Source organism: Brassica rapa, chromosome A04 (genome assembly GCF_000309985.2).
Source record: "Brassica rapa cultivar Chiifu-401-42 chromosome A04, CAAS_Brap_v3.01, whole genome shotgun sequence".
NCBI lineage: Eukaryota > Viridiplantae > Streptophyta > Magnoliopsida > Brassicales > Brassicaceae > Brassica > Brassica rapa.
Window position 1 is genome coordinate 19798793 of NC_024798.2, and position 13883 is coordinate 19812675.

A 13883-nucleotide genomic window follows, 5' to 3' on the forward strand; every position below is an offset into this window, starting at 1 on the left:
TTTTAAAAAACGAGCTTCACTACGAAAATTGTGGTGGATCCGTCTTTTTTTCTTTTTGAAAACTGGCCTCATGGATCCGTCTTGACTATCGTAGATGTTTTAAAATTGCAAAAATATCCGATATTTATAAATTTCAAATTTATTATAGATTTTGAAGTATTTCAGGCAAGCAAATATTAAGAAAATACGAAAGACAAAAAGAATTATTAAAAAGAACTTCAAAAAAGAGAGATTATACTTCCACTTATCCTCTTGTAGTTGTTAGTGATATAATTATTTTAAAATGTTAAAAATTTAATTATATAATTAATCTATCTGAGATAGCAAAGGGTAATAATGCTCCTAGATTTGAAGCATGTTTTAGTTATATAAAAAAGAATATTGCAAATTTAGGATGGTAAAAAGAAATGATATAAACCATAGAATTCTAAAAATCACGAGTAGTTAAATTTTAGGTGAATTAGGATAAAAGTTTAGTGCATGGGGTGCAATTACTTTTAAATTTTCATCGAAATTTTAACATAAAATTGCGGCTTCTGAAAGTATATACAATTAGTAGAAAATAAAATTTTACCAAAGATAGAAAATTAAATTTTATATATTAAAAAAGAGAAACCAATAAAAGTCTAGAACGACCATCACACCAATCACCATCAACCTTAATTTCTCCTTTCATTATTTAGATCGAAACACAAACTACAAGCTCTCTCTATCCCACTCAGTTCCACACTTCCATCTTCCAAAAAACAAAACAGAACAGAACCTCTTTCAGTTCTGAGCTTTAGAGTTTGCACTATTACTTACCTTTAAAAAATAAGAAAATAAAATAAACAATTCTTTATTGGTTACTCGGGGGATGGAGAACTCGTACGAGTCAGCAGCCAAGTGGTCTGATTCCAACAGTCCATATAATATGCTCTCATGTTCACTATTACAATCTGATTCTGATCTTAGCCGCTTTAATCTCGGCTTCTCTTCTTCTTCCTCCTCCGGCAACTTCCCGTCGGATGAGTTTGTCGGTGGGATAGAGAAAGGTGAGTTACTTTCAAGAAGCCACCGTCTGGCTGAGAAGAGACGCCGTGATCGGATTAATTCTCACCTCTCTGCTCTCCGGAAACTTGTCCCTAATTCCGACAAGGTATGTCTCTAGTTCACAACTTGTTCTTGTTTTATTTGACTTGACTCGTCAAGCAAGATTGAAATGTTTCGGTTTAGTTACGGCTCTACTGACAAGAACTGATAGTAGATAAGGTCTCAAACTAGCAGTAAAACTGAAACCGGCTTGTTTCGGTTCAAGAATGTTTTATCTGAGTGAACCGGTTTTGAACCTGACTTGGTTTACACATGTGTTGTTAAATCAATGTTTTTAAACCAGACTAATCATATTATAGTTAGACCATGTTCTACAGTGAACCGGTTATGTAGTTAGATTGGATTTTAAATATTGAATCAGATAAAAAATTATTAAAATTATCAAAAATTCGTGAACAGGAAAAATTAGTTAATATTTCCAGTGTTTTATAGTTGTATTCATTCATATTCTAGTCATGAATCGTATATACTATAATTATTTTAAAATTTATATATTCGAAGTTAATATATCTATAAAATTGTGAATTCTAGTTGAACCATCCGGTTTAGTTGTGTGTTATATAGACAAGAGTCACAACTCACAAGACAACTCCTCATTAAAGTTTAGATCAAAAGAGTCTTCATTTCATTGCTATCTCAACACTTCGGTTCAGTAATGAAATCTAATTTGAGTAAACCGGTTTTTTGACATTGATTCTATACAGTTAGACAAAGCAGCTCTATTAGCGACAGTGATAGAACAAGTGAAAGAACTCAAACAAACAGCAACACAATCTCCAACCTTCCAAGAACTTCCGACAGAAGCAAATGAAGTAACTGTTCAGCCTGAAACCATCTCCAATGACTTTGAACCAGACACCATCATCTTCAAAGCTTCTTTTTGCTGCGAAGATCAACCAGAGGCAATCTCGGAGATCATTAGGGTCCTCACAAAGTTTCAGCTCGAAACATTACAAGCTGAGATCATCTGCGTTGGAGGAAGATTGAGAATCAACTTCATTTTAAAAGACAGCAACTGCAAGGACACAACAACAAACAGTGTTTCATCCACAAAAGCTTTGAAGCAATCACTATGCGCTGCGTTAAACAGAATCGCATCTTCGTCTTCCTCGTCTACTTCTTCGGTTTCTAGGATTAGAAGTAAAAGACAGAGATGGTTCCTCTCTTCTCATTACTCACAATGACATTTTTCGTAATACCATCTTACTACTATACACAGATCGCATTATTTGTTCACAAGCGTTACGTGTAGGTTACGTTTTCTTCCTAAACAAAACAATGTTTGTATATTCTAAATTAAGTAACCTAAATCCGAGATATTCCATAAGATCTAAACGAAGATTAGCATTTGCGAGAAGTTAAACACTATTGGTGTTACGTTTTCTAAGTGTATATAACCTAACAAAGTGTTACGTGTAGGTTACGTTTTCTTCCTAACCAAAACAAGGCTTGTATATTCTAAGCGTATATAATCTAAATCTGAGGGATTCAATAAAGATCTACACGATAATTAGCATTTGCAAGATGATAAACATTATTTTAATGAAAACATGATTAGAAAGATAAAGATTTAACGTTAATTGAGGATCCATACAATCCGACAAAAACGAAGACAAGAACACTTAAAACTGAAACAAAATCAAAACAAAAGTACTTAGCGAAATGAAATAACTGGAAAGCGAAGTCTTCAAGAGAGGAGTCACTCTCTGTCTACTTAGATCGCTGTCTCATCTTTCGTCTCTTCCTCTTCAACCTCCTCATACGCTTCTTCTTCCACTGTAAAACAAGAACAAAAAAGAACTTAGCCAAATGATACAAAAGAGAGGTAACAGATTACTAGCAAGATTTGAATGATGAGTATACCTTGGCTCTCATTGCGGAGGAACTCTTTTTCTCAAAACCTTACTCGGCTATATTCCCCGGTGACGGTAGCAAGAAGAGAGAAGGAAGCGTAACTCGGAATATATACCCCTGAAAACCCTAGGGTTGAGGCAGACCTGGGCATTTATGTTAAGCCCATGTAATGTTTCTTATTGGGTTTCTCTTGTTATGTTTTTTATACTATAGTTTGGGCCTTTGCACTAACATTTTGCCAGCTCTAAAGAAATTAGCAAGAAAAGGATACCGAAGTTTTTGACATTAATTTATTATTCTATTATGAACAGTATAAATTAATATCTAAATAGTTCTACTAATTCTATAAAGGATCACTCTATTTTTATATTAATAATTAGTTGTATTAAGATAACATGCATCCAGTTATCACATCATATGAAACCTATAAAAACCGACGTAAGAGATTACAAAATATCAATATGCATATAGATTGGATAATATATATTATTTCTAGAGAAATTGCATCCTATAGCATAAAAAAAAATTATAATTCATTATGTAACCAATTAACCTAGTTTACATAGATATATTATGTATTTTATATAATAATACACTACTACCCTTGTAAGTCACCGATGAAACCTGCTACCAAACTAATTTTAAAATAAATAATACGTGAATGTAAAAGGTAATATGTGGCTCTCTATTATTCACACACTATTCTAAAGCTATTTTTATTTGATAATTTTTGGGAAAGTGAATATGTTTCATCTCAGATTTGCAAGATCCCTCAACGCAACCGTCTACATACCCGGTGAAGTACAATGGAGGAGAAAACCACTTTCGAAGGCTACGACATTAAGGAAGGGGGAAGCTTCTCAGATTTTGAAATAAACAGTCCCAAGGAAGACGGAACAAGAGAGGCGGCGAGGTGGATTAACGCTTGCAGATTCAAGTTCCCAAAACCATATTGCAGAAGAGAATTTCAATCATGTAAGTTGCGGTTGTTCTGTTATTGTTTCTTAATCTGAAGTAATTCTTTTTTGGAGTCGGTATGTGGAAACGTTGTGACCCGAAAGTTTGAAGCTTTGTGTTTAGACTCCACTCCATTGTACATTCTATTCCTTTTTCAAAGTATTTGTTACATGAATACAAATAGAATATTTTTGAAAAATTTGAATCTGAAGTATTTTTTTGTTTCCTTCATTTTATGATATTTTCAAGTCATATGTGGTACCGGAGTAACATGGAATAAATGTGAACAATCTGCTTGTTCGTATTGTTGTTGCTTTGCGTATGATCCAGTGAGCTGAATAGAATACCAACCAACAAAATTAAAAAGAATAGTTTGTTGGTTTCCATTCTCATTTTTGTTCGTATTGTTGTTGTTTGTCTATACATACCGTTACACTTTTATGGTTTCCATTCTACATTTTTGTTATACTATACATCTTATTTCACATTTACTTTGTTATATGGGTCCTAACAATTGCTTTGTGTTGCTCAGGTTACAAATGGATGATTTAGACTGTCAAGTAGATTGTTCGAAACTGGATTTGAACCAATTCGTGAATATATTCTCATTTATATGTAATGGTGCAATGTGTATATAAATGGAATAGACCGTGTGCACGTAAAATGGAAAGATCATACATGTAAAATGGAATGTATAATATTTGCTATTTGTTTTATTCTATTCTATTTGCAGAACATACAATAGAAATATGATTTTACAGTGCATTCGCATAAGTTATATTTTGTTGTTGTATCATTGATATGAATCCTAGTTTATGCGTATTGATCAAGAATTAAGTATTTAAAACTCAATTTTATCACTTCCTTAACCACATCAACATAAGTCTAAACTTCACACAAATTTCGTTAACCACATCCAAATTTCACTATTTCACCAATATGTAGTATACTATTTATTTTGTTCTATTCTATTTGGGTCGAAGATTTATATTTAGATTTAGAGTTTATATTTGAGTTTAGGGTTTAATAATAAAGTTTTAGAGTTTAGTATGGTTGGAGGTGGAGATAGGACATGATTAGGATTTAGGGTTTAGTATTTTAGGATTGGAGTAAGATTTTGATATTTAAGAGTTATGGGTAAGATTTGTATCCTATACTATTTCTCCGATATGGAATACACCTTTTACTGAAAATCTATTTCTTTCCACTCCTTTTACAGCATTTATTTATTTTTGTATTTAGTATTTTCGTTATCTGGTTGTTATGAAAATAGACTTACATTGTATTGTAAATGGAATATACCACTCTTAGAAAGTATTCTATTTTTATCCATTTGTTTTACATGTCACTTAAATGTGCGGTAACTATGCATGTGACGTAAGTCATGTGCTTTCATTGTTAATAGTGATCATTAACTCATGTTTCTCTCCTCTCATCGACGTCACTATTTTCTTCTTCACCGGGTACCTGTAAGTGATGAGGGTATAACCGACTAAACTTTAGCATAAATGTTAGTTTATTAAATAGATCAAAATCAATGTCATATGCTTAATTTGCATTTTTGTTTTGTATATTGAACAAATTCTCCCTTATTTCTACTCGTATGGTGGAACTTAAATTAAATAAAAAAATTCATTTATTGGTAGAAAGACGTGGTTAGTTAGTAGTTCCATGCTGGCTATAAAATAAAATGAAATTTAAAAGTCAACCATTAAGATATTCATAATTTGTACAGGGTTCGTTCCCTTTGGTCGAGCTGACTTTTTAAGGTACAAATCTCAAATAATTGAGATACCCACAACCATAAATATAAATGAGTCGATTCATGTCTCAAGTGATAACGTAGTTATCGTTGACAAAATAAAAATAATTTGTATGATTGTATTTATCATTATGTTATGGTATCTGAGTGCCAAAGTTCGCTCTAGAATGATTAGTTACTAAATGTAAATGACTCTATTATTAGCGTGGAAGCACATATAAACTGCGACATGTCAGTATGACTTGGAGAGTGTCTCTAATAAAATAATTGATGCACGACTACTTAACCACAATTAAACATATCCAACTAATCATATTTAGTTAAACTATTTTAATATTTAATGGGCTGTTCCAATGGTGACTCTCTGCTCATGGCCATAGGTCATTGCGATTTAATATTTTTGAGAATCTTGAATAGTGAGAAATTGTTAAAACTCTATATATATTATACTAAAAACAAGACATGTGATGAATTTGGATATGATTAATATTTCAAGAAGGGATTCATTTGCTGAAATATGTGTGATGTATCAAATATGGTTAGTTTAATGAATTCTATATCAAAATAACACGTTTGCAGATTATACAAATGTTTTTTTACAAGACTAATTTTCTAATATTTTAATGATTCATCCAAAACAGGCAGAAACTCTTATGACTAAGATGAAGGATACAATTATTCAAAAACAACTTACATTATACTAAAAATTTGATGATACATTCAAATGAGATTAGAGCGGGAGAAGAAATGTTTTTGACATAAAATCAGTGTTCTTAAAACCACGCGCCCCCAAAAATTTTCTCTCAACCCTAACTTCGCGTCTCCCTCGCGCCTCCTTTTTCTTTACTCCGATCGCCTCTCCAGTGCCGCTCGGCGCTGAGAGAGGGCTCTTGCCGACCCCGTCACATCCAAATCCATCTCCGGCGTGAAGATCTGTGGGTGACGTGACTTTGTTTCGGTTCGTCGTCTTCTCAGATGGCTTGCTTTGACTTGTCGAAGCTGAGCGGGATTTGCGACGCGGTGCCTCTAGCGACTGTGCCGCCGCTTCATCCTCCTCAACACCAAAGCAAACGTTTCCTCTCCCTACGTCTCGCTCTTCTCGCGGGTGAAAGTAAATGTCGCTTTGGCCTCTGCCTACAAAGGCAAATCGGGTACGCGTTGCCTAAGTTAGAGGTCTCGGGACCTCGGACTGGTTGCGATAGGGTCATATCTGTCGCTCCATCGAGTCAAGTTTAGGTGGTTAGCTACTGAGTGATGCATTAATTTTGCTCCTCTCCCCTCCTTTGTTGTTGGTGTTGGCGTTGCTTGTTAGTCTGGATTGGAATTGCAGGTTTAAACGTGATGGGTTGTGGAGGTTCTTTGGTTTCTTGGAGCTCGGAGGAATACTTTGTGGTTGGAGGAGGTAGTAAGACTCGGGAGGTGGTGATGCTGCCCCTTTCTCTGTACCGACTTAGAGGACGAGTGCGGTCGAGTTGGTTGAGCGCTATTAAGCACCCGTGGTGTGTGTTGTCCTGTCTGTTGCTGGATTCCGGGTTTAGTTCTTTCCCAGCCCGGACCTAGAGGACCGTCTTTGAGCGGGTCTGTTTCTGATCCTTGGAGAAAAGAAATTTGTACAGGCAGCCATTGAATCCACTTCCCACTAGTATCGTATTCTTCGTGTTCTAGTTTCTTGGATCTCTCTTTTCATGCTTGTCTCGGCTAAATCTTCGGTCCGGTTACTACAAGTTTGTATCGATATTTGATATCCTGTTCGCTCCAAAGCAGAACGGTTTCAAATTCGATTGATTCTGCTTCCATGTTTTTTACTTTTTTTGCCATGGAAGTATGTGTTTAGAAGTCTTATAGTTTGTTTATCACATTTTGTAAGCTTCAACAATTCATTTCTGAAATGATATTTACCATTTAGCAAAAAAAAAAAAAATGTTTTTGACATAATAATAGCCAATCATGCTTATTGTTCTGCCGACACAAACTATTGCATCAATCGCGCTTCATGGGACCAAAGCAACAACACCAAGACTATCACGGATCCCAAATAGAACTTTAATCCTTTTTGATGTACGATTACAAAAATATGGGATCATGCAACAATTTTAACAGCGTAGTTAAGTTTGAATTTGTTTGTTCAAATGATGTTATGGGCCTGAGTATGGCTATCAATTTATCATGGACTACAAATCTATAATCGATTATTTATATTTCGATGAATAAACAAAAATGGAAGTTTTGCGTAGTATAACAAAAACCACGAAGGATTTATAAAGTCAAAACTATTATACGTCAATGGAGGGAGAGTTCCTCATTTATTTTCAAAAAATAAAAGAGTGAAAATTGGAATTTATCTATGCTCTAATTACTAAGCGTTAGGACTAGTCACAAGATTCTCGTAGGAGTCAACGGCGCTTGACGGGACGGCGACCATTACTTTAACCGCGTCACTTCGTTCAGGAACCGGAAGCAACAAACAGTACCGGTCGCAGCAAACCGATCCCACGTGAACCGGTTTACCAAAACCGAAATCAAGCTTCTCTAAACCGAGGCGTGACCACTGCGAAATTATCAAGACTCCGACCGAGTCAGGACACTTGGCCTTGCTCACGGCTTCCACCACCGACCTGACGTAATCATCTCCGACTCTCTCCTTCGCTTGTTTCACCAGCTTCGCCGCGTGGCGTAATCCTTTCTCCGTCAAGTCTTTCACGGTGGTTTGCGCGCACCCGACGACGAAGGCGTTCCCGTAGAACCCGGCGGGTAAACTCGGTTTGACTCGGTCTCGGATGTTGACGCTGAACAAAAGCTTGACGGTTTGGCTCGATGGTAAGTTCAGTGATCTCGCCCAGCTCCGCCACACGTGCGCAGAGAGCACCTCGAACGATGTGTGTTTGGTACTGGACTCACCGAGTCGACTCGCGAGTTTCTTCAGCTCTGTAAGTCTCTGTTTCTCGAAGACGACGGAGGTCGGAACGAGTCGCTCGGCGTTGAACCGGTTGACGAACCCGCAGAGGTCGGGAACTCGGTTGAACTCAGGGTGGCTCAACGAGTCACGAACCGGAGACGGGTTAAGCAAGCGGCGATCCCAGAGGTGTCTCCGTTTCAACTCGGTCTGACTCAGCGAGTCTCTCGATAACTCGGCGAACAAGGTGAGAAACTCGGCGCTTCCGATGCCATCGGAGAGGCAGTGGTTAACACCGACGGCTAAAGCGGCGCCACCGTCTCTGAGCCAAGTGAGCTGGACGACGAGAGGCGGTGCACCGGCGAGGACGTCGACGACGTTGAGGGAGAGAAGCTTTCTCCAGCTAGTCACGTGCCGGGGAGGTTTCTGAAAGTCAAGGCACGTGAGGTGATCAGTTACGGCTTCGAGAAACAGAGCACCTTGGCTACGGCAGTTAACCTCGAGACTTCCGCCGTTGGGTCTCTCACGGACACGGCCGGAGAAAGGGAAGTAAGGAACAAGAGCGCGAGAGAGTGCTGATTTGAGACGACCCGAGAGAGAAACCGGGTCGGAAACGGGTGAGTAAACGAGGAGGTATTCGATTGTGAATCGGAGGAAGAGTTGAGAATCTAAGGCGGAGAGGGACAGAACACAAGAAGGTGTTTGGTCGGAAGGAGTAATAACTGTGGCTTCTTTGACATGAACCAGTGATCCCATTATACTTTCTTTCTTGCTTCTTTTTTGCTCTGAAATAAAGAAGGTGGGTCTCTGCGATGTGTATTATATATATACCGCTGCTATGTTATGTATGCGCATGTATATTCACGTAGAAGAGAGACAACTAGGGTAGTTTTGTAATTTGGCTGATCTTTTCAGACATGGTATGTCTTGTGTGTTGTATCATGCATGTGTACTCTTGTGTGTACGTGTTCCCTTAATTGTTCTGACTGGTTTCAAAATCTAGAGGCAACGCTTTTGATCCGTTGGTGTGAAAGTTTTACAAGTTATCACTGGACGTAGATTTTCAATTTAGAGCACAGTGGTGGATAATCATCCCCCATATGCTTTATACCTTTTTATTTAATATATGATATTAAATTGAGAGATAAACAACCTTTTATTGGATATAGGGAAAGATTTCAACGAATATTTGGTAATCGGGAGATATATGGTGGTATTGAAATTGATTGACGGATACTACTATTTTGAGGTTGATCAAGCATATTTAGACCGTTCATATGAAAACGTGCATCGACTATTTGAATTTGATCATCCACACGACAATCCACCGTGAAGATTTTTTTCTTTCAACCGTGTGAATCTTAAAAGTTTTAGGTTTAAAGACTAAATCCACGAAACTGGGTATTCAATTAATCTATCAGTATGACAACCAAATGGTTGAGGTGTATGGAATTCAGGACACAAGTTCCAGCTGGAGTTCTATTACCAATAGACCAAGACAACTTGACAAGTGAGAAGAGAAAATAATTAACATAACCACAAAATTTTAGAACGTATATCGTTCAGTTCTATACACGAAGTTACGAAAGCGTATAAGATGATGGTGGTACACAAAATTATCTGTTAAATAAGAGTTAAAGACGATAATGTCTAAAATGGAAGAAACTAAAACCACGGTTTGGCGAAGGTTAACTATACACGTATTTCAATAATTAAGTTAAAAATGCCATTAAGCCAAGTTTCTGTATTTTTTAAAGTGTTAGTAGCACGTAGTAGTAAATGATTTATTTTAGACCACCTCCATCGGCGCTTCTTAAATGGAGGTTCCAAACAAAAGAGAAAAAAAATAAATGAAAAAGGAAAATAAAACACAGAACCGGTGTTTAAACTGGGATTTTTAGGATTGTTAGGAACCCTAACGTGTCACATTCTTATTTGACGGCTCATTTATGTCTCTCTCTCTCCTTCGAAATCCCATTTTTTCTATTCCTCCTCCAAGCTCGATCTCTCCATCTTCTATGTCGATTCCAATAAGCTCTACTTTATTTCAACAGTGAAAGATTGGTAACTCTTCAAGCTAATAAAATATTTCATTATCCTCTCCGTCGAATCTAATGACCATGGAAACTCTCTCAACATCATCACACCTCTCTAATTTGCCCCAGTCTTCGTGTTGGTCCTGTAATCCGTGAATCCACAATCTGAGAATCAGCAACGGATCAAGCCACGGAGGGCTTCGTATGCAAGCTCTCTTACACAACGACACGCCAAGTGAAGGTAAATCTTTTGGATTCTCATGGAAAGTTCAATTTTTTTTTTTGTTGTGGGTGGGATTATTTGTATTGGGGGTACCCTTAAAGATGCTTACTTTGTTATTGATACGAATCTTAGATTGGTGTACAGATTAATTTGAAGTAGATCATTTCCAGTGGCATATAGCTTCTTCTTATTGTTGCTGTGAAGGAAAAAGATTGAGACTTGTTCTCATAGTAGTGTAATCGATGTGCAGACATGAGGTTGTAGGCTTTACAACCAGATAAGATCGCTGTTGATGGTGGTGAGCAGAACGTCAAGGTACTTTATCTCAAATCCCTCTCACTTGCTTTAGATTCTCCAAACATTCTTGTCCTTTGGTAAATTGAAGTAGGTTCTTACTTGATGGGAACTCTTTGACATGTTCGATAATGTGAAGAACACTCTCTTTAGGATGCTTGATGGAAACTCCTCGAGGGAGATGATGTGATGAATGTGCAGATATGCTACAAGAAGAGGACTTCAATCATCAAAGTGTTTTTGACTCGCATGGTTACCACAATGGCGGATGAAAGAGACGAGTCTCAGAGCATTGAGCCCACGGGTAACAATGATCTTGTGGTAAGTAGTATGTAGAGAGAACAACAATATGATATGTAATAAGTGAAAGTAATCATTAAAACCTTATGCTAGTTGATGTATGACTTGTTTTGATCAAATGGAATCAGTTTGTTAAAAAAATTTTAAGAACCTCAAAGAGAGGTTCTCCCATTGGACCATGAAAAAATTAATAACACTAACAAGGGTTCTAAACTTCTCAAATCACAAAATCAACTATTAAATTATTCATTAGAACCCATTATGGGTTCTAACCAATGGACTTGCTCTTACAGTTTTAAAATTCGGAAGTCTCTGAATTGACGTGCTACGGTGTGAAATGAAAGACTAATGTTAACAAAATGTGCAAGTAATTCATCAACTTAATTATGTTTTTCATCGATATAAAAATTAAAACATATATCACTAGCACCATTATATTCTTCCATTCGATTTAATTAGGTCTGTATATAGAATTGGTTTTTTTGATATATTCTATCGATTGATTGATAGGGACGGTCTCGAAAAAAAACACACTTGGTGTTACCAAATGGATTGGGATGATATTGTCTGATTAAATGCATTACTATTAGTGTTAGGAGATAGACCAATCATATGTTTTTTTTTTTAATGAAATTATATTAATCAAACCGAATAATCGGCAATCAGATACGGTTACAAGCTCGTTTTGAACAAAAGCATCAAAGTCTAACTATTACAAGTCTTTGATATCGGTTACCGTTCTCAATCATATGTTATAACCATTATATTAACCATTTGGACTGAAATTTAAATCCAGATTGACCAAACAACAATATTTTAGTTTATACAAAGAATTCTCGAATTCATAACTGATGGAAGTACACACTAATTACAAATAAGCTGTCACCACTTGGCTGTATACAGAATTATTATATCATGTGTTTGAACAGTGTATTGAAATGGGTAAGCATTTCCGACGAAAAAGAACACACCATAACGGGTTGGTCTAGTAACCCCAATGATACGTGTAGGCAGCCAATCCAAATACAAGTCAGTCGACAAAGTAACCTTAAAAGCAAGAGAAATAAAGTATTATTCGGCTAAATTTGACTCCATGGGCAACATACAATTCAGAGTTGTAAGGGTTTCAAAAGGAAGAAATGTTTATAATCAACCTGTATAAAACGTTACCTTTCTTGTTATGGTTATCTGGATGTATTTAAAGGGAAATAATCGTGAGAATGTTTGAAAAAAAAAGTTTGGTTGTGGTAGCGGTTTACAGTACGATGTGCATTGTTGTTTGGGCATTGGCTGGCGCATGTGTCTGAAACAGTGAAAGATTTGGTGCCAAGATTCTTATGGAATAACTTTATTGGACAAAAAAGTACTCTTGGAACATCAAATGAAATATATACCTCCCACAATTATGCAAAATTTAAGTTGTATAAGGCTTTAGCTATTGAAACATAAATGTTTTTGCGTTACAACTTTTCTCTCTCCTGCGATTTTTCTCTCAGGCCCGTGTTTCGAGACAGTTTCTGTAGACCGTTTTGAGATACCCACTGTTTCCAATTTCCCGGTTTGTTTCCCCTTTTGGTTACTAAAGTTGACCTCCATCTTCTGTCTACTACCATCTACCTGGTTTTCACTCCAGTTTTAGCAAGTTTTCAAATTTATAAAACCACTCTCCCTCCACCACCGTCCTCCTCTGGTTGCTTCCCGCCGGGTTCAGCCCCCGACGGCGTCGGAGGGCCCGCTGCTCTCTCCCTCCTGCATTCCTTCAACAACTAAGCTCGGATATGTCTCCCACTAGCTCATCCCTCTGCGGAGTCACAGCTTACTCGGGAACATCAGTACTGAGCTTATTGAGGGTCTCTTTGACTACTTCCTCTCGGTAGCGGTCGAGGTCTGTTTCAGAATACTAGTTTATCTAGCTTTGCCCAGTTTGGGAGTTTCATTACACTTACTCGAAGATTGAGGCTCAGGACGCTTGCTCCCCTGTCTCAGCCTACTAGCAGCTCGTCCTCCTGTCTCAGTGTACTTTCCGCATTGCCTTGCCCAATTTGGGACCCCTCTCTTTGTTTGTTGATTGCTTATAGCTGCAGTCTACAACAAATTCTGTGCTTCCACAATGGCTCGTCGCTACTCTGCCTCAGAAAAGGCAAAGTGGGTCTCTGAACCAGCTGCTCCTGCTCGCCGAGCGCCCATCCAAATCCCGATGACTGATAACTCCGCTCTCATTGAGCAGAATAAGCTCACTCTTATAGGCCGAGTCACAAACCCCGCAGCTCAAAACACTCGAGCCCTTGTGGACTTTTTCTTACAACACTGGCATGTCTCAGGTTCCATAACTGGAAGAGACCTCGGACCCCACTTGTTCCAGTTCAGCTTTGAGTCTGAAAGAGACCTTCAGAGCATCTTGTGTAAAGCCCCATACCACTTCAAGCGTTGGATGATCTTGCTCCAACGATGGGAACCCACTGTTTCGGAAAG

General features: G+C 37.5%; 2 protein-coding genes across 2 annotated transcripts; one reads left to right on the plus strand and one right to left on the minus strand.

Annotated features, from left to right (window-relative positions):
- Positions 1–137: 137 nt before the first annotated feature.
- LOC103865775 (transcription factor bHLH51) lies at positions 138–2644 on the plus strand. Its single transcript, XM_009143627.3, has 2 exons — positions 138–1138; positions 1797–2644. Exons 1-2 carry the CDS (start codon positions 857–859, stop codon positions 2274–2276), a joined length of 762 nt encoding a protein of 253 aa, XP_009141875.1. The 5' UTR covers positions 138–856; the 3' UTR covers positions 2277–2644.
- Positions 2645–7834: 5190 nt separating this feature from the next.
- LOC103865777 (taxadien-5-alpha-ol O-acetyltransferase) lies at positions 7835–12774 on the minus strand. Its single transcript, XM_033289670.1, has one exon. It carries the CDS (start codon positions 9312–9314, stop codon positions 8022–8024), a length of 1293 nt encoding a protein of 430 aa, XP_033145561.1. The 5' UTR covers positions 9315–12774; the 3' UTR covers positions 7835–8021.
- Between the last annotated feature and the right edge of the window lie 1109 nt (positions 12775–13883).